At 39.1% G+C, this 21,502-nt stretch overlaps 1 protein-coding gene and 3 long non-coding RNA genes across 5 annotated transcripts; 3 read left to right on the forward strand and 1 right to left on the reverse strand.

Moving 5' to 3' along the window:
• Window positions 1–5,568: 5,568 nt before the first annotated feature.
• On the reverse strand, window positions 5,569–8,468 carry LOC147522744 (uncharacterized). The gene is made up of 3 exons (XM_086568411.1): window positions 7,282–8,468; window positions 6,379–7,168; window positions 5,569–5,901 (listed from the first exon to the last, which is right to left on the reverse strand). The coding sequence occupies exons 1-3, from the start codon at window positions 8,466–8,468 to the stop codon at window positions 5,569–5,571; spliced, it is 2,310 nt and encodes a 769-aa protein (XP_086424537.1).
• A 2,259-nt stretch (window positions 8,469–10,727) lies between these two features.
• Window positions 10,728–21,131, forward strand: LOC147522745 (uncharacterized). Its single transcript, XR_015195538.1, has 2 exons — window positions 10,728–10,827; window positions 20,916–21,131. It is a non-coding gene; the product is annotated as an uncharacterized LOC147522745 (long non-coding RNA).
• Window positions 11,420–12,147, forward strand: LOC147522746 (uncharacterized). The gene is made up of 2 exons (XR_015195532.1): window positions 11,420–11,752; window positions 11,850–12,147. It is a non-coding gene; the product is annotated as an uncharacterized LOC147522746 (long non-coding RNA).
• Window positions 15,485–16,119, forward strand: LOC147522747 (uncharacterized). Of its 2 annotated transcripts, none has more exons than XR_015195535.1 (3): window positions 15,485–15,504; window positions 15,599–15,729; window positions 15,873–16,119. It is a non-coding gene; the product is annotated as an uncharacterized LOC147522747 (long non-coding RNA). The 2 variants fall into 2 exon arrangements; XR_015195537.1 differs by having other exon boundaries at window positions 15,487–15,504; window positions 15,599–15,677.
• Window positions 21,132–21,502: the final 371 nt, after the last annotated feature.

Here is a 21,502-nt window from a genome sequence, read left to right on the forward strand (position 1 = left end):
GTATACGACCTAGGATTTTGAGTTTTGGTAAAGAACCATAGTGCTCGAAATTTATGTAGACAAGGTGTTCGATAAAATTCCTGAGTGAGATTTTTTTTGGGTTATTGTGTGTGACTTGAAAAAGGGGCTCCCAAGATGTCAAATGCTAGATTTAAAGTAGAGAAGTTTGATAAAGAAGCAAAAGAAAAGATGGCGAGGGTGATGTCGAATGAGATGACTTCCACAAGCAAGTGGAAGGGTAGTTCGAAGAAGCCTTTAAAAACATGCGGTCTGCTACAATTGCAAAGAAAAGGGGCATTATCTATGTGATTGCTCTAGCCCGAAAAAGAGTAACAAGATAAGTGGTAAGTTTGAGAATGAGGATGTTAGTGAAGCAAGTCTTGCTTCCAGCTTCGATGGGGATGATGTAAGTCTTTCGGTGTCTACACAAGGCGACCACATGACCGATCGTGGATTCTTGATTTCGGGTGTTCCTACCACATGTGTCCAAATAGGAAGTGGTTTGCTACCTATGAGAACTTGAGTGGAGGTTCCGTTTTGATGGGCAATGACGTTGCTTGTAAGACGGTTGGGATTGGAACTATACGGGTCAAGATGCATGATGGTGTAATGAGGACTTTAACTGATGTGAGGTATGTTCCTGAGTTAAAGAAGAACCTTATTTCTCTTGGTACCATGGATTCGAAAGGCCACAATTTTGTGGGAAATGGTGGAGTCCTAAAGATCCTTAGTGGCTCTTTAGTCATTATGAAGGGTCAAAGACATGGAAACTTGTATACTTTGTTGGGTAGTACAGTGATAGGTGATGTAGCAGTAGGTACATGTAGTGATGATTCTGAGTGCACAAAATTGTGGCATATGCGCCTTGGGCATATGAGCCAAAAGGGATTGTCTGAGTTGTGCAAGCGAGAGCTATTGAAAGACTTGGATAAACCAAGTATGGAATTCTGCGAGCATTGTGTCTATGGCAAGCAGTGCAGAGTCAAGTTCGGTACAAGCAAGCACAAGACGAGAGGCATCCTAGATTATGTGCATACGGATGTTTGGGGACCTTCTAGAGTGGCTTCTAAGGGAGGTAACCGGTATTATGTCTCTTTCATCGATGATTATACACGCTATGTGTAGGTATATATCTTGAAGTCTAAGGATGAAGTTTTCGAGACATTTAAGAAGTGGAAGGCAAGGGTTGAGAATCGCACAGATAGGAAGGTGAAGACTCTACCGCCGACAATGGTCTTGAGTATGCCTATAGGCCTTTCCAAGAGTTTTGTCTTGCGAGGGAATTGAATTGCTTTGGACGATGAGGGGGCCGCAACGAGAATGGGTTAGCAAAGAGAATGAATCGCACGTTGCTTGAGAAAGCTAGGTGTTTGCTTTCCAATGCCAATCTTGGCAAAGAGTTCTGGGCAGATGCAGTGGCCATGGCGTGTTACTTGTATAATAGATCACCCGGTTCCGCGATAGGCGCAAAACACCTTATGAGGTGTGGACGGGGAAACCGGTGATTATGGTACTTTGCGAGTGTTTGGATCTAGTGCTTACTACCACATGAATGATAGTAAACTTGATTCTAAAGCTAAGAAAGCAATATTCTTGGGCTATGCAAAGGGAGGAAAGGGATACGGATTGTGGTGTCTAGAGAACTACAAGTTCCTGGTCAGCAGTGAGGTTACCTTTGATGAGACTTCGGTGCTACTTTTTAGCAGGCCGGAGAAGGCTAGAAATAGTGGTGATTCTATACAATCTCAAGTGATTGAGATAGAAGCGTCTGAGGATGCTAAAGAGAGTGAGGTTCTTAGTGAAAGAACTATTCAACAAGAAGTAGAGTTACAACAACCTGAGCAGCAAGCTTTGGCTAGATCAAAGCCAAAGAGAAGTGTGAAACAAGTTATGAAAGCACGGGCATGATAAGCCCGGTGAAGCATTATGGTCAACCGGACTCGGTTGCTCTACGAATGAATATTGAAGATGATGAGCCAGATAGCTTCAAGGAAGCTGTTAGAGATGCTCATTATAGAGATTGGTCGGTGGATATGCAGAAAATGGTGGAGGCTCGTGACAAGTTTTGTACTTGGGAATTTGTTCCATTGCCTAAGGGCAAAAGGGTTTTGGGTTGTAGAAGGTTCTCTATGGAGTTGAGTTCCAACATTGGTTGGAGGTACTCCATAAATGGTGGAGGCTCATGCATTGTTGATTGATGCCTTTCGTAGGCATGGCCCTTTGTGGGCGTGATTGCTCTTTGTGAGCATGACTCTTTGTGAAGATAGCTCTTTGTGAGTAAGACACTCTTTGTGGGTGGCTCTTTGTGAGCATGACACTCTTTGTGGGTGGCTCTTTGTGAGCAAGACACTCTTTGTGGGTGGCCCTTTGTGGGCATGACTCTTTGTGGGTGGCTCTTCGTGAGCAAGACACTCTTTGTGGGTGACTCTTTGTGAGCATGACACTCTCTGTGGGTGGCTCTTTGTGAGCAAGTTCTGGATGGACTGCGAGTTCTGGATGGATGTGTTCTTGCTGGATGTGTTCGGCTTAGTTTTATGTGTTAAAACCTCACCGAGGTGGAGAATGTAGAGAAAAAGGGCGTTTTTTTTTCTCTTTCATGTCTAGAGCGCACCTGCGCCTTCGATGAAGCACCCAACCTCCGGTGTTTTGGAAGCACTCACGCTACGATGGAGCGACCAGCTCAACCAATTTCAGCCCGAAATTTACTGTTTCGGAATTTTTTCTGAAATAGTATAAATATAGGTTTTTTCTGTAGAAACTAAATCTAACCAAAAAGAGAGAAAGAGAGAGATTGTAAGAGAGAAATTCTTAGTGAGTTGAGTGTTCATTGTTTGTGAGTAAATTGAGAGCTCTTGTAATATGTTACTCTGGACATCTAGTAAAGCTTGGATCTCGCCAGTGTGGAAGTAGGCAAATTGCCGAACCACGATATATCCTTGTCTTGTGGTTGGTTATCTTTTGTATTATTATCTTTACTTTATATATTTGTTAAATTGTAAGATTAATGAGAAGCGTTGGGATAATATTTGGAGGGTGTTGAAGTCTTGTCTAGTGTGAAGGATCGATCTTTGTGTAGGATTGATCTGTTTGTTGTGGGTAACGTTGTTTCCACAGTTACTTATTCACAACATATACCTCCAGAGAAATTGTCAAATTGTAGGACATGAACCATTGGCTCAATGGTTGTGCACTCTCCCCCACGTGCTTGAGGATGTTCTCGAAACTCACTAGCGTGATGCCGTGACATGCAAGATAGGCACTTGTAATGTCGTTTTGTTAGTTCTAACCAAGGTTAAAAAGTGGTCATAAACTTGTAATGGATACAACCCTTGCATGACCTTGATGGTCCTTACAGAATGGCCTCTACACTTTTTTTATGGTTAATTGTCTCCAAATATTGTCGTCAACTGTTGTTTAAGGCTCTTTTTTACATCACTTTATATAAGGGCAACAATTTTAAGTGTTATATTTTCTTATTTCAGTATTTTCTTTTATGTTTCTCTCTTCTACTTAGTGGTACTCTTATCATCTTATGAACTTGACAATGGTAAGTTATGGACCCAGTCGTTTCACCTTCACAGCAGCTGTTTTTTTTACCTTGGTTAAGAGATTTTGTTTTCTTTATGAGTAATAACATTCTGTTCATGTTCCATTGACTTATCACCAGATTGTTGTTTGTGCTAACCGTGATCCTTAACTTACCATTGTTTGTCCTCATGACTAATTTTGATAAGAACTTAGATATGAAAAACAGGAGATTGGAAGAGAAATGGAAAATACGGACAGAAAAGAGAGTAAAAGGGAAGAAGAAAAGCAAGTAATATTATTTTCTGCTCTAACTCATAGTCTAAGTCACACTTATATAGTGTGCACACATTACAACAGGCCTAGGCCCATAACTAATATACTGAAAGAAATACTAAGTTACTGATCCTATCATTCCACCCCATCTAGAAAAAAACAACCTTGTCCTCAAGGTTGGAAGGATGGAAACCTGGAAGCAAAGGAGTTCCACTTTTCCCAAGTTGCATCTTACGGAGAAGAACCTTCCCATTGCACGGGACTTGATAATAGCCGAGTTGTTGTTTTTGACCATTTTTCTATCCAAGATAGCAAGAGGTTTTGCTTGGATCACTCCTTCATCGGTAATGGGAGGTAAGTCTTGCGATTATTATGTTGGAGGCACCGACCTTCTTCTTGAGGAGTGAAACATGAAAACTTGGGTGAATTTTTTGGATGAAGGGAGCTCCGGTTTATATGCTCTTGGACCTATCTTTTGAAGCACTTTGAATGGCCCGTAGAATCGAGGAGAGAGTTTAAGATTTCCACGCATTGATATTGAAGATTGGCGGTAAGGCTGCAAGCGTAGATAAACCCGGTCACCAACCGGAATTCTCTTTCGGTTCGGTGTTTATCGTGATCAACTTCATGCGTTCTTGGGCATGTGAGAGGTTGTCCTTTAAGAGGCGTAAGATACTATCGCGATCCACGGAGAGTCCGATCAACCTGATTGACCTTGCAAGTCGGGGAGTATACAAGTGAATGGAAGGTGGAGCTTGACCATACATCGCTTCATATGGTGTCATTTTTGTGGAAGTGTGGAAACTAGTATTGTACCGATGATTACGCCCATGGTAACCAACGATATATCGGCGTGGTTGTAAACCACTAAAGCACCTTAGATAAGTCTCCAAACATCGATTTACAACTTCGGTTTGTCCGTCGCTTTGAGGATGATAAGCGGTGCTCATCGTTGTTCCACACCATGAAGTTTGAAGAACTCAGCCCAAAACCGACTAGTGAAGATAGGGTCTCTATTTGACAATAGTCCTTGGCATTCCATGAAGCTTGAAAACATTTTCTATATACGGCGACTTGTCTTTCTTTTGTATCACGGATGTGTGAGGGGATGAAAAATGCTGCTTTGGATAACCTATCCACTATCACAAAAATACAGTCCTTGCCCTTTGGACCGAGGCAAGCCTTCAATAAAATCCATTGAGACATCGACCCAAATCTGGTCGGGGAATCGGTAGAGGATGTAATAACCCGGAGGTGAAACCCGATTCGCTTTTTTATCATACCGACAAATCTCACATTCAACAATGAATTGTTTGATTGCTGCTCGCATACCTTTCCAGTAAAAACTGCGGGATACACGCTTGTAAGTTTTAAGGAATCCAGAGTGACCAGCCATAGGGGATGAATGCATCAATTGTAAAGCTTCAATGCATAAAGGAGAAACTGCAGATAGGACAATGCGCCCTTTGTATCGAAGAACATTATCGCTCCACGAGTAATTTGGCTTAGTAATTGGTTCAGATTGAAGAATCTGAATAACCTTTTGAATATGGTTATCGGAAGCATAACTATCCTTGATAGCATCTAACCAAGAAGAAACTGGAAAGGAAATAGCAGATATCATACAATCCTCGTGCATACGGGATAGATCATCGGCTACTAGATTTTGGCGACCCTTTTGTAGACAATTGTGAAGTCATATCCCATTAATTTTGCAGTCCACCTTTCTTGAGCGAGGGAGTAGTTAGTCGTTGATCTAGCATGTACTTAATACTCTTGTGGTGCGTGTATATGGTAAAATGATGCCCAACAAGATAAGCACGCCACTTGGAGCTTGACATGGAGAATCGCTAGCATTTCTTTCTCATAAGTTGATAAACCCCGATGTCGATTGGCCAACACCTTACTAGTAAAAGCTATTGGTCTCTGCTCCTGGATAAGTACAGCACCAATACCACTTCCACTTGCATCACTTTCAATCAAAAATGACTTAGAAAAATCAGGCAAAGCCAAAATAGGGGCTAAAGTCATAGCGTGCTTCAATGCTGTAAAAGCCTTCGTGGAGTCCTCAGTCCATGTAAAGGCCCCCTTCTTTAATAACTGAGTCAATGGCGCACTGATAAGGCCATAATTGTGAATAAATTTCCTGTAATAACCCGTAAGACCAAGAAAAGATCGAATGCCTTTGAGTGTCGACGGAATAGGCTAATTCAGCATGCAAGCTATTTTTTGAGGATCAGCTGCCACACCTTGTTCAGAGACAATGTGACCCAAGTAACTTACTTCAAGAGTTGCAAATGAGCATTTTTTTGGCTTTAAGAATAATTGGTGAGCTCGCAAAGTACTGAAAATGACCTCCAAGTGTTTCCAATGTTGTTCCAGATCTGCACTATAAATTAGGATGTCATAAAAAAAAACCAAAACAAAGTTCTGCAAGAAGGGCTTAAATACCGAGTTCATGAGGCATTGAAATGTCGAGGGTGCATTTGTGAGACCAAAAGGCATAACTAGAAACTCATAATGACCCTCATGTGTCCGAAATGCTGTTTTATGAATATCTGTGTCATGCATTCTTACTTGATAAAAAGCAGATCCCAAATCAAGCTTTGTAAAATATTTAGCACCGTGTAATTCATCGAGCAATTCATCAATAATTGGAATGGGAAACTTATCTTTGATGGTGATGTTGTTAAGCTTCCGGTAATCCACGCACATTCGCCATGTACCATCAGATTTCCGAACTAGAAGGACCGGTGAGGAGAATGGACTAGTGCTTGGACGAATAAGGCCAGAACCACCAAGCTCATTGATAATTCTCTCAATTTTTGATTTTTGAAATTGTGGATAACGATAAGGACGAATGTTAGGTGGTTCGCTGTTGGAAAGGAGAGGAATTCGATGGTCATGACTTCGAGGTGGAGGTAGATGTGATGGTTCCTTGAAAATATCTGCATACTCCTCAAGGAGATGAGTAAGTGGAAGTGGAGAATTGTGAGCATACTGTTTTGGAGAATCATTGACATGGAATAAGATACCATGATCACCACTGTGAAGAATCTTCCTAATAGAGTTCAGGGAAACAGCTGAAATGGGTTTTGTAGACATTCCTTGAAGTTCATAGTCTTGGCCTTGAACGTTAAACCGTAACCAAAGTTTCTCAAAGTCAAATGTTACAGGACCAAGAGTTCGCAACCATTGTGCGCCCAAAACTACATCACATCCTCCTAGTGGAAGAACAAAGAGATCAATGTCCGTTGGAAAACACCCTATCTTTATAAAGACATTGGGACATTTGCCATTACAAAGCTGCCCACCATCCGCCACCATTACTTTGAATGATTCTTCATTCATTTGTAATCCTCCAACTCTATCCACAACACGAGGATCAATGAAATTATTTGTACTTCCGAGTCTATAAGAAATTGACGGTTTTGCGTTTAAGGACTCCCCTAACCCGAATTATGCGTGGTGTTGGTGTACCTCCTAAGGCATGAAGAGATATATTTGGATGAACTTACGGGTTCTAGAACCTCTGTTTCAACTTGAACAGTTGTGTGATCCCTAGTTTTTGTCTCTTCTTCCTCTGGCCAATCCCTTTCCATAAGAAATAATTGTTTGGACTTGCATAGATGGCCTGGACGAAATTGTTCATCACAATTAAAGCAGAGCCCTCGGCTTTTTCGATCAGCCATCTCTATCGGAGTAAGTCGCTTTATCGGAAGAGATGATGTCGGAACTCTACTGTTTGGAGAGGAACTGTTAAACGGAATAGAAGATGTCTGAACTCTACTATTTTGAGAGGAACTATTAAAACGTCCAGTGGTTGTTCTCCATTGTTTCCTTAAACCAAGAACCTTCTCTTCTGCTTTTTGCGCAATGTCAATAGCTTGCATCAAAGAGCATGGACTTAACATTTTTACCTCGGCTTTGATATCGTCACGCAACCCTCCAATAAAACAATCGATCATGAACGACTCAGGAAGTTTTACTGTGAGGTTCGAAAGTCGCTCAAATTCATCTAAATACTCATGGACAGAAGTTTTCTGTTCTAACCGAGCTAAAAGTTCTCCTGGTTTACTAAATTGCGCACCACAAAAACGAATGAAAAGTGCCGATCGAAACTCTTCCCATGACCAACTCTGGATTAAATCTTCTACCCAGTGAAACCATTGTATCGCCTTCCCTTCCAAATGAAAAGAAGCCATAGAAATTTTCTCATGTTCTGGAGTATGATAATGCTTGAAAAACAGTTGAACGCGATATACCCAACTGAGGGTGTCTTCCCCATTGAAACGTGGGAAATCAACTTTTGTTAAACGGGTTTGTAATGAAGAAGTAGTGATTGATGATGGCAAAATTCCAGGGTTATTGCATATGTTAACAGGTGAAGGCAAAATTCCAGGTTGATTTGATGAGTTTCTAAATGGGGTTGTTTCAGTGGCTTTACCTGTATTCTGCCGGAGTAGTTGTTGCATTGAGTCTTTCAAATCCAGAAAATGCCCTTCTGCTTTGTTTCGAAAATCTTGGAATTGGAGGTGTTGTTCATGTAGATTAAGTAGGGATTGTCTTGTTTCTTTTTGTTGCTCAGACATTCCTTCCATGCGACCAACAATTGAAGCTAATTCAGACTCCAGTCTAACAACATTGTCTTTTAGTGCAGCAGCCATGGATAAGACTCTGATACCAAATGATAAGAACTTAGATATGAAAAATAGGAGATTGGAAGAGAAATGGAAAATACGGACAGAAAAGAGAGTAAAAGGGAAAAAGAAAAGCAAGTAATATTATTTTCTGCTCTAACTCATAGTCTAAGTCACACTTATATAGTGTGCACACATTACAACAGGCCTAGGCCCATAACTAATATACTGAAAGAAATACTAAGTTACTGATCCTATCAAATTTCCCTAATTTTTTTCAGGTTAAAAATTGGAGATGACTTGCAATATAAGCTGAATAGCAAAGGATCAAAACCTGTTGATATATTGGGCGTTGACGACATATCTTTGCTTAAAAATACACTAATTGCTTTTGCAAATGACTTGAACAAAAGCTCGATGGCAAAGTTGGAGGAATTCATTTCCCTTCAGCAACAATCACAGGATAAAGATAGTAAACTCAAGGAGAAAAGAAGCCATCTCACAAAAATTTTATCTCGGATTGATGCGGTAAGTATAAAAGAGCTTTGTAAGGGAGTGATATTCTCCTTCAAGAATATCAGGCGCGTACTCAGCATGATGAAAATACCACACCGACCTGTAGAATCAGATCGCATCCCCAAGCTAAGAGAACATTGTTCGCTGGAAATACCACACCGACCTGTAGAATCAGATCGCATCCCCAAGCTAAGAGAACGTTCCAGAACAGCACGCGAACCAGGCTATAACGTGACTCAACTTATCTTCTAGAAGCAATCATGAACAGAGATGCACATGTACAAATCACTGCCACCAGCTACTGACCACTGCCGCAAGCTACTTGCCCAGACTAATAATCCACATCATCACAGCAGGCCTATAAAGACAGTACTCGCACGCCTCCTTAATCGAGACCCCTCATTTCTGATGCACTTTACACGTGGTGGACGAGGATTCACTCTCAACATCTATAAATACCCCTCCTATGAACTATGACAGACCTGATTCTTCTTTCCTTTTCGAATCGAGAGCAAGATACGTAGGCAGTTTGCTCCTAAGCCGAACTCGGTCCCAATAATAGCCCTTTCCAGTTCCCATCCAACCGTATTTGTAAAGGAAAACTGAATCGTGTCTTTACAAGCTTTATAAAGCATGTCATTTGCTTATTGTTATAAGTATTGTGTCGATTATATAATCGGTATGATGTTGAATAATGTTGAGGCATGTGGCTGTAGGGGTTTAAGAATAAAGTTCGTACTATCAAAAAGAAAAGCTTTTTTATCTTAAGCTGGTTAGGTTGCCGAATCTTGACCTGCCAACTTTGGCTAGGCATTCAAGAATTTGAATTTAAGTTCTAATCAAATTTCTAGTACCACTCCTCTATTTAGCTTTTTTTAAGCAGTCTCAACTAAGATATAAATGATAGGTATCATATTAAATAAAACCCTTATACCATTCTTCTGCCAATGGTTAATCACCATTTCAGGTTGAATCTCAACTAAGGGTGTGTTTGTTCTGATGGAAACACTATGGAAAGGAAAGAAAAATAAGAGTGGTCCACCTTTTCCATAGTTTTTAAGGCGTTTGTTTACTCATGGAAAGGAAATGGGCTTTTCCATATGGAAACAAAATCATTGAAATGGAAAAGGTTTTGTGTCCTTAGCTAACCCCTGAAAATTTTGTGGAAAGGAAAGGAAAGGAAATAGATAGATAGGGCTTACTACTAATACACCCATGACCCAACAATACAATTATTCCTTTCCATAGCTTTTGCAAACAAACATGATTATTCCTTTCCCCAGTTTTTACTTTCCTTTCCCCAGTTTACCAAACACATACCATTTTAAATTATTTCCTTTCCATTCCATTCCATAGTGGACCACCAATTTTATTTCCTTTCCTTTCCATGAGTTAAAATTTAACAAACACACCCTAAGTGTAGTGGAGAAGGAAATACAGGAGTACGCATCCATGTGTACTGTGGAAGCTAAAAGAATTACTGAAGATCTTGAACAGGAGATGCATAAATTGGATAAGAGGGAACGAGAAGCAGATGAGTTTCTGAAGGTATATTTCGTTTCACATCATTTCTGTTTCGATTATAATATATTAATATATGGGAAATAGGATGTATTTACTGATATTCCCATAAATATTTGGGCAGATTTCTAGCGCGAAGTTATAGGATTTGATTAAGACAAATGATGAAGAAATCTAGAAGTGTGCTCATGAATTGTTCATGCTAGTTGATTCAGTCTCAAAGTACAAAGAGAGTATGGAATCTACAATTCTACATTGCTAAATATTAGGAGGGATGTCTCGGAAACAGCTGAAGCTTTCACAAATGTTTACAAGGGCTCCTTGGCAGCTGAGTTAGTCAATGTGTAAGGTACACTTTTAAATTTCATCATACCTTCACTCGACATATTTATACGTGCATGGTTAGGTATGGGCACCCTGTATAGTTTCTTGCTCATGGTTTCACTCTTTTTCTCCAATTGTCTGTCCCTTGAAACTAGAAAAAGGTGTGCAATGTGCATAGCTACATTTCCGTTATGGGCGGTTGTTTTTTGTTTTTTTTAGTGATTGAAACGGGGGTTGTTAATGAGTTAACAAATTGATCAATTCGCTCATGACTTCTATCATAATTTCGAAGTTCATAAGGTTTTACCATGTTTATTGCGACGCAACATTCCCATTTTGCCATGTTTTTTCTTTGGCTGGAGCATAGGTTTTGGAGACTATTAGCAGGGCTATTATAGTATTTTTCCTATATTACCTTTGTAATTACTTTATTATCCTTTTTAGGGTTTCTATTATGATTCTATAAATATTAGTGATGAGCTCTCTCATTCACTTAACTTTTTCCTAAATTACTTTCTACAAGAACCATTAAAGCAAATTGTTCTGATTGCAACCTAAGCTCCCGCGTTTTTTTTCTTCTTCTTTTCTGTCTTTCATTTTTTTTTATAACCAATCGCGAGATGCGATAGGTGTTGATTTGAATCTCAGACCTGTTTATTATTTTTGAGGTAATTATTTAATTGATATGACTAATAGTGATGAGTCTACTATCTCGACTATTTCTTCAGTTAGAACGGGTGAAGATGTCCAGTCCTTCTACCCTGTTCATGATAATCCGAATTTGAAAGTTACCTCACAGCTACTAGATGGTTTGAACTATGTTCGATAGGGCACAGTCTGTAAAATTGTTTGTTGGAGGCCGTGGAAAGATAGGATTTCTTCTGGGCACAGAAAAGGCACCTGCAGAAACTGATCCGAAGTATGCTAAGTGGTTCTCAGATGATTCTATGGTGAGGACTTGGTTGATTAATTCTATGCAACCAACGATTTCTGCTGGCTATTTGTTTACAGACACTGCATATCTTATTTGGGAATCTCTTCGTACAGTATATTCTCAAAGACAGAATAATGCAAGGAGTTTCCAACTTTCCAATGAGATTGGAAATTTCAAACAGGGAACTAGATCTCTTGGGGCGTACTATGCGAGACTTCGATCTGGTTGGGAAGAACTATCTCATTATGATAGTTTTATTGAATGGCCAGCTAATGCAGCAGAGATTTATGCAAAAATTGTGGAGAAGAATCGAGTATTTCAGTTTCTTGCTGGGCTCAATCCTGAGTTTGAGTATGCTGTTGTTCATCTGGTTGACAAACATCCGTTCCTAACTCTCGAGGAAGCACATGCTCAAACTCAGGATATTTGCAACACGCACCTTTTTTTATCAGAGTCGTTGAGCGCCTGTACACCATAATAGGATATTTGCAACACGCACCTTTTTTGATTTGCAACGCTTATTTAGCGTTAGTAAGTTTCCAACGTTAAATAAGCGTTGGTAATGTTGTAAAGCGTTGCTTTATTTGGGTGAATTTCCGGAATTAATTGCTAACGCTTAAAAAACGTTGGAGAAGTGTTACAAACTTAAAAATTTCGCGAACAGAGGGAAACCAAAAATATCGAACCAAAAATATCGAAATATAAAACATAATTTTTTTTTTCTCTCCTCTCTCTCTCACCGCCGCATTATCTCAAGATCCCTAATTTTCGCACTCCTCAATCAAAGAAAGAAGAAGAAGAAGAAGAAGAATGGTCGATCCCTAATTTTCGCACTCCTCAATCCCTAAATACCGGTTCTCTCTCTCAATTTCTCTGAAATCGAAAACAATGGTTGTTCAATTTGGTTATTTTTTTATTAGTTGATTTTGGGTTTTGCAATTCACTGTTTCGAGCTTCTCATTGAAGTCATGTGTACATGTGCAGGCATTTGATACCAGGTCTGGCTTTGTCCACAATAGAACAGTAAGTTTCCTCATTTCAGAAGTTCTTGATAGAATTTTTGTTCCTTGCTGATTTCTGGTGTGTTTTGGAGAGTGAGTTTGGCAGAAGATCCTTTCATCTCCTACGACTGGACTGTTTCTTACATCACTGCTTCTCCACTTGGTGTCAAACATTATATTTGTAATATTACGATAAACATGTAATATTACGATATTTTGCATAGAGTGAGTTTGCAAAGAAAGAAAAACTTCGTATGAAGTTTGCTGAAAATGTTGTTCATGTTATTCCACTTGTTCTTCTTGTTTGTGGTCTCATTCTTTGGGTTCTCTCCAATCTAGGTAATTCACTCTAGCTAGTTTCTAGATGTTTTTTTTTTTTTTTTTTTTTTTTTTTTTTTTTTTTTTAAACAAATGAACAGATACCATTTGTTTAGTTTTTCATTTTTGAGATTATTGTTATTGCCAAGCTGTATTTTAATTCTCAATGGTGTGTGTGAAACTGTGAATATCTATACTGGGTTGCCGCCTTTTATGAAGACAGGAGATCAGTCAAAAAATTCAAGAGTTTTATTGCACCCGTTTGCCACTATAATTTAGACATGCTACATTTTCTACCATTGTCAAAAAAATACTTTGCTTGAAATAGAAAACGGTGATCGGCACTCTGGCCAGTGCCCCTCGTAATATCGTAGTGTGTGAACATAAGATATCGTAGTGTGTGAACTGGTGGTTTGCAGTGTATGGTGGTGGACTGGTGGTTTGCAGTATGTGGACTGTTGGTGCAGTGTGTGGTGGTGGACTGGTGGTGCGAAGTGGTGTGGACGGTAATGAAGTGGATGGTGATGCTGTGATCTTGTGTTGCGGTGGTGTGTGAGTGTGTGTCTTTATTCTTTATTCTTTGCTAGGTGGAGTGTGTCTTTGGTGTCGCTGCTGGCTTTGGGTGGGGTGTGTCTTTGGTGTCTTTTTGTGGGTGCACACTTTCTTCTTGGTGTTTCTTCTTGCCGGGTGACACTTCGCCGCCATGGACCTGCTTCCCTTTCTTATTTGTTAGTTTCTTCCCTTTCTTATTTGTTAGTTTTCAATTTTGAGCCACTTTTAAGAAACCACCTGAAAACAACAAAATTTGATAATTTGCTCTGGAAAGCCATACCATTAGCAAATTTTCATTGATGACATTATTTGTAATTGCACAGGTTGATCTGGTAACCATGTTATAGAAAGCCATCAGCTATGTAAAGTTTCTTCAGTTACAAGTAAAAGTAAGAAATCATGCAATTAAGCTACATACAATCTCATTTTCAAGTTATATATCAATCTTAGTTTTTTTTTTTTTTTTTCTTAATGCAGGTTTTGGCCAATGATGAGTTTCGCCAACAAGAAGGGAAAAGCCCTGAAGTTTCTCAAGTTAAGGAAGCCATTGATGCCATCTTATCTTCTCACAAAGACGAAACTCAAGCTCCAAGTGAATAACCCACATCGAAATTAAGAAGTCAAGAACTATGAGGGACAAATAAGATAGTCAATTGAGACAAAGGGCCTTGCATGGGATTTTTAATGTATGTTCCGGCTTTATTCTCGGTATTTCTTTTCTTTTTGATTTTCTAAGTGGGTTTTCTTTGGATCTTAATGATTCTGATTGAGATATGAGATCTAGTGGTACTAGTGAATGAAAAGAATTCCATGTATCAGAAAAATAAGCATGATGCATGAATCATTCCTTTGATCTGTAATTTTTGTTATAAATAAAAATGACAAACCAAACGTGCATTATTGAAACCAATTTGACTTTGATGTTTTGGAGCTCTATATGTGGTTAGAAGTCAGTAGCTAAGAGAGGAATTAAAGCAGTTAACATGATAGGTTTGGAATCTATTATGGTTAATTAGTGAAGCTAAATTGGCATATTCCAAATTTAAATAGATGAACTAGTGAATGATCAAATTGGGCCTAACACTAATATATGTACATAAGTTCACTATATTATTATGATTTTAATTTGTACTATATTTTTGGCATTATAACACTCAAGTCAAACCATCATGCAGTAGTGTGTTGTCACTTACAACTTTGTTAATTTAAGTTCTTAAAGTAGAATTGTTTTTATTTCTGTTAGGCTGTTTTAAAGCGTGTATATTGGTAACTTGGATTTTTTTTATAGTTAAAAATTGGATTTTATTCCTCTAGATTTGATATCTGAAAATAATATCATACGTAAAAGTTGTTGATTGCCAGAGAACAATGTGTTTAGAGGTTATAGTGTTTTGAGTATTTAAACGTTTTGAGTTCTTCCTTTTCAATCTGTATTTTTTTTTTTTTTTTTTTTAATTTTTTCTTCTAGAAACTAAAAAGAAAACGAGTACTTGTGTCTGATATTAGTTTGTGGTTCAGGAGCAACACCGAAGGGCGTTCTCAGGGTGATGGGTGTACCTGGACTAACTATCTATCATGTGAAAAGCCACTTGTAGGTACTACCCGCTATATTATTGGAATTTTCTGTCTTTTTAAGCTAATCCTTACCTAGTGTTCTTTATTCTCTGTATAGAAATATCGCCTTGCAAAATATTTGTCGAAATCTCCGGTGATGGTAAGGGCCATGTTTCCCATTTGTGTATTTGATTGCCTAATTACTAGCGGTGGGCCTAGACATGTTGAATTTTGTTGACCTTAATATGTAAAAAATGTATTACGTGTTTGTGTTTGATGTGTTTGTGGTGCGGTGGAAACCGATTTACAAATTTGGAGCTGGAGAGCTAAACACAAATATGAGGTAATATACTATAAGATTAAACAAAGTTTTGCTTTTAATTGTTGAAATATTATTGAAGTTACGATAACATTATATTTTGCTCCCATTGCGCCAGTTTTTATGGGTAATTCTCATTGGATTGATCTTTGCGCTTATAATCCAGTCTTTAGCTGCTAATCTTGGCGTATCCACTGGTAAGAAGCAAAATATTATTGCCCTATCATCTATTTGGGTTTTGATGTAGAGGTGAGAATCCCTAGTCCTTCTTTACTATTAAGCTCAATTCACTATATCTTAGATTATCAGTATTTAGCTTTTAAATTGGTTTTAATCCCCTTATTGTCCGCTTCATGATCTTTTCTTGGTTGACTATTTTATCTTAATGCTAGGATCTCTTTTGGAGCATTTGTGGAAGTAAATGGGCGTAGGGTTTTCAACAACGCAAGCTGTTATCTCTTATTTAGGATCATAGTACGAAACTCTTTTTATGGTGAGAGTCTAACAATAAGTTTGTGAGGTTTAGAAAATCGCTCAAAGTTGTGAATGTATATGGTTGGATTAGTTTTGTACTTTATCAGTTTTTTCCCCCATATATATTATGGTTTCTTTGTAAAATAGTATGAAAATGTATTGTGTACAGGATAAATTTAGCTTAAATAATAATTTATGATTTATGTATATGGTGCAAGAGGGGGCATCTTTTTGTAGGTGTAGCTGGTCGCTACAAAATATGAGAAATTATTATTTTTTCATCAGCGACCCATCAGCAACGGTTCATAACCGTTACAAACAACTTTTAAATTAATTTTTTTTAAAAATTAACTAACAACTTTGCAACGGTTAAGAACCGTTGGTAATATTTTTATAAATTACCAACGCTTAAAAAGCGTTTGTGAAATTAAAAAACTTTGCAAATATTTTAAATTTGTGTACAAAATAGTTATAAAAAGTGTTGCAAATCATTATTGCAACGCTTAAACAGCGTTGGAAATTTATATTTGCAACGCTTATTAACCGTTGCAAAAATTTCCAACACTTTACCCACACCATATTTGCAACGCTTAAAAAATGTTGCGAAAATTATTCACAACGCTTTTTTGCCGTTGCAAATAGCCTGTTATGGTGTAGTACTCCTGGTCTTCTGTCTGAGACTTCTGCTATGGCAGTCCGTTATGCTTATCTGCCACCACCGTCAGTTCCTCCACAAACTTTCCGGGCACCATTACCTGGGCTTTTGCCATTGCCAATGGCCTCTAGTAGTTCTCGCCCTCCAAACAAGAAATGTGATCATTGTGGTAGATTTGGGCATGTAAAGGCAACATGTTATCAATTACACGGTCGTCCTCCTGGTTTTCAACCACCACGATCAACATCTCAGTCCTCATCACACCTATCTGCTGACTATAGTATATTAGAGTCTTCTGCTTCTAGTGCTCTTTCTCCGGAAGAGATCAGCAGGTTCCGGCAATTTCTCTCTATGTCTTCTCAACCGGGACCTTCTCATGCAGGTAATTGTGCATCTGCCAACGATTTACGCATCTCGGACTTCACCCGGATTGTTGATTCGGGTGCCAGCGATAATATGACCGGTATGTCTTCTCTTTTTCGAATTATGCAACTAGTTCTTGGAAGCGGACGGTTCGTCTTGCCAATGGGGCTGAAATGCCTATTGTAGAGGCGGTGGTTGTATCCCGCCATTGATTCATTTTTGTTACCGATGTTCTTTATGTCCCCAAGTTGACCACCAATCTTATTTACGTTAGTAAACTTACCAAAGATGTAAAGCGTAGTGTAACCTTTTATCTATCTTCTTGTGTTTTCCGGGATCCGGTGTCGCATGAGAAGGTGATTGGCGATGGGCGTGAAGAGGGTGGCTTATATGTACTGGATAGACCTATTTCTTCAGTCTCTCCCCATGCCCTCCAGTTAGAGTCTTCGTCTGGTAGTGAAAATGTAAAGCGGGTGTTACGTTGGCATCACCGCTTAGGTCATATTTCTTTTGAGTATCTACGTTATTTGTTTCCATCTTTCTTTTCCAAAGTATCCATGTCAAGTCTATCTTGTGAGACATGTGAACTGGCTAAGCATCATTATAGCCTTTATCCATTAATTAAGTAGTAATAAAACTTCGTCTTTGTTTGATATTGTGCACTCTGATGTTTGGGGTCCTGCCCCGGTCACTTCTGTTTTAGGATTTCGTTATTTTGTGTTATTCATTGACGATTTCTCTAGGTGTACTTGGGTTTATTTAATGAAATCCAAAGATGAAGTCTCCTCCATTTTCCAGAGTTTTACTGCAATGGTTCGTACACAGTTTGGTACAATAGTTAAAGTCTTTCGTTCCGATTAGGGTGGGGAATTTCTGTCTCATGGTCTTCAACAGTTCTGTGAGGCCAATGATATTTTGCATCAAACCTCTAACACTCAGACTCCACAGCAAAATGGCAAATCAGAAAGAAAAAACCATCATATTCTTGATCTTGCTCGTGCTATGTCTATTGGCATGAATGTTCCTTCACGTTTCTGGTCTGATGCTGTCCTTACGGCGGTATATCTCATTAAACGTTCTCCATCTCGAGCTCTTGGCTTTCGCACCCCGTATTCCATTATTCATCCTGATCGTTCTATTTTTCAAATCCCACCTCGTGTTTATGGGTGTGTTTGTTTCGTCCAAGTCACCAAGTCTATCTCTAAACTAGATCCACATGCCTTGAAATGTGTGTTCCTGGATTACTCTCATACTCAGAAGGGTTATCGGTGTTATCACCCCTCATCGCGTCATTGTTTCATCTCCATGGACGTTACCTTCTTCGAACATGCTCCATTCTTTTCAGGTGATGTTCTATCTCAGGGGGAGTGGTTTCCGGGACTCCCTTTTCCTCATGAGGATTCACATTCGGTTCCTATTTATTTTCCACCGATGAGTGTTGGCCCGAGCCTATAGTTTCCTCCGGTTCCACATTTGGTTTCACCTCCTTTCTGAGTTTATACTAAATTCGATATCCGTAGCCAACCTTCTCCACGGACCGCCCGACATCTTTCTTCTCCAAGTTCACCACTTGCCAGCGATTCACTTTTATCGGGTATTGAGCCATCTCCTATCCCTCCCCGTACCCGTTACTATTGATGTTGATTTACCAGTTGTTGATAGAACTGATACTCCACCTATTCTTTGTTCGAAAGAAGAAGCGCATCGCAGAATGCCAGTTAGATATGCTAATACTGTAGCTTATTCTATCACTGATTATACTTCAAATCATCGTTTGTCTCCTAGTTACAGATCTTTTCAGGCTTCTCTCTCATTGGTTGATATACCACGTACAGTGGCAGAGGCGTTGGCCTAGCCTCATTGGAAGGCTGCGATGTTGGAGGAATTACATGCATTAGAGGTCAATAATACTTGGGTCTTGGTTTCTCTTCAGCCTGGCCATAGAGCAGTCGGGTGTAAATGGGTTTTCATGGTGAAACAAAACCCAGATGGAACAGTTAGTAGGTACAAGGCTCGGTTGGTTGCTAAGGGGTATGCACAGATTCATGGGGGTGATTATCAGGAGACCTTTGCTCCTGTGGCCAAGATGAATACGATTCGAGTTATTTTTTTCTTTTGCTGCGTCCAAGTCATGGCCTCTTTTTCAGATGGATGTGAAAAATGCCTTTCTTAATGGGGCTTTACAAGAAGAGATGTATATGTCTTCACCACCTGGTTTCCGTTCTTCTTCTACTTCGGGCTTGGTGTGCCGGTTGAAAAAGTCTATCTATGGGCTTAAGTAGTCTCCTCGCGACTGGGCTGAAACATTTCTTTGCAGCCATGACCGATATGGATATGTTGAGTCAAAGTGACCACACCTTGTTTCTTCGACACTCGTGCGAAGATTGTTGTATTGCTTGTTTATGTGGACGATATTGTTATTACTGGCGATGATGTTTAGGGTATTAGTGACCTGAAATCCTATCTCAGTACCCGCTTTCAGGTGAAAGATCTCGGCCCCTTGCATTACTTCCTTGGGATTGAGGTTGCTCGTTCTACTTCTGGTATTTTTATCTCTCAGAGAAAATATATTCTTGATCTTCTCTCTGCTTTAGGGCAACTTGCATGTCGTCCTGCTGAGACACCTATTGAACAGAACCATCACCTAGCCTACTATGATGGGGAGTTGTTGGACGACATTGATCAGTATCAGCGGCTTCTTGGGAAACTCCTCTATCTTTCTCTTACCCGCCCTGATATTACATATGTGGTTGGAGTTCTCAGTCAGTTTATGCACAAGCCGCGCCTTCCTCATCTTCAGGCAGTTATTCGTGTGCTTCGTTATCTCAAAGGATGCCCTGGACGTGACCTTTTGTTTCGAGATAATGGTCATTCTCGGGTCGAGGCGTGGACTGATGCTGATTATGCAGGTTGTAGATCTGATCGTCGATCTACTTCTGGATATTGTACCACTATTGGTGGTAATTTGGTTACATGGCGGAGTAAGAAACAAGATGTTGTTTCTAGGTCGAGGTCGGCAGATCTGAGGCGATGGCCCAAGGTGTATGTGAGCTGATATGGCTAAAACGTCTTCTATGAGACCTTCATCTACATGTCTCTCTTCCTATGACGCTTTACTGTGACAACAAGTCTGCTCTTAGCATTTTGGTTAATCCTGTGCAACATGATCGTACCAGACATATAGAGGTTGATCGGTACTTTCTAACATATTTGTGCTTTATATGTTCCGATGTCTCAGCAGCTTGCGGACTTTCTTACGAAAGCAGTTAGTAGTAGACTATTTTTAGAGGTTTTGTCTAAGCTGGGTATGTGTGATATCCATAGTCCAGCTTGAGGGAGAGTGTTAGCAGGGCTATTATAGTATTTTTCCTATATTACCTTTGTAATTACTTTGTTACTCTTTCTAGGGTTTCTATTATGATTCTATAAATATAAGTGATGAGCTCTCTCATTCACTTAACTTTTCCCTAAATTACTTTCTATAGAGATTCCACTTGAACTTAGATTATTGGTTGTCTTACCCAAGGCCCAAAATTTCGATATCGGTTCATATATCGGTGTACCCAAAAACCGATATATATCGGATATATCTATTTTTTTGGTAACTAGTTCAAACTATTTAAAATATCGGAAATATCGGATATATCAGAAATATAATATCGGAAATATCAAAAATATATTGGAAATATCGGATTTATATTAAAAAATGGTCAAAAAGTCAACCGATATATATCGATTATATCTGCGATATAAAGTTTCATATCGGAAATTCCGATATATATCGGAAAAAAAAGAGTTCAATATTCAGTGGATATATGTCGAAAATATGGATATCGGTGTACCAATTTACCTAGATATATCGGATATATCGGCGATATTTTGGGCCTTGGTCTTACTCTTACCTAGTAAAACTCAAGGCTCGGTGATTTTTTGGCAATTACAGGTTGAAGGAGGTTGGAACAAGAGAGCCATGCGGAGGCCTAAATGAAGTGTTTGCTGTGTGTTCTTTGTAGGTTTTGTAGGTTCTTGTGTGATTAGCAAGTAATATTTGCACCTTCCCCTTATTATGTATTCTGAGTTTGCTGTGTGAGTGTCTGTAATATTACGGATCTCCATGGAGGATTTATGTTTTTCTTTTGGGCAACAATTTACTTTTTTATTTTGTTTGGCAACAAAGTACTTGTTCGCTGATTTATCCCTGGGGAGAAAATAATTTAAAATTAAATTGCACGCATTACTCAAACATAATCATCACCATTCCCTCTTCCTTATACAAAAGCAACTCGTTTCGATTGAAAATTTTGTCGGCACCATCGCTGTGGTCGTAAAACTATGGTAAGAATTCGTGCCTCACAATTTACAAGCAGAAATATATATGTCCCAGGTTTGCCTCCTTTAGTTTTCAAACATACTCTACAGAAAAGTTGATGCGAATGATATTTCGACAAAGATTAGCGGGAAATATGATTTTCAACAGCGATGTACAAATATTACAGATGATTGAATGATGTTGTTCACCGACTATATGAG

This window comes from Coptis chinensis, chromosome 1 (assembly GCF_015680905.1).
Source record: "Coptis chinensis isolate HL-2020 chromosome 1, ASM1568090v1, whole genome shotgun sequence".
Lineage (NCBI taxonomy): Eukaryota > Viridiplantae > Streptophyta > Magnoliopsida > Ranunculales > Ranunculaceae > Coptis > Coptis chinensis.

Excerpts from the sequence above, each read along its gene's own strand:
- LOC147522744 (XM_086568411.1), bottom strand. The coding sequence starts at position 8,468 with ATGGCTGCTGCACTAAAAGACAATGTTGTTAGACTGGAGTCTGAATTA. Across the intron at positions 7,169-7,281 it reads ATCTCTTCATGCCTTAGGAG|AGTTGGAGGATTACAAATGA; the intron begins GTACACCAACAC and ends TGTTGTGGATAG. Across the intron at positions 5,902-6,378 it reads TGGGATCTGCTTTTTATCAA|TTATTAAAGAAGGGGGCCTT; the intron begins GTAAGAATGCAT and ends CCATTGACTCAG.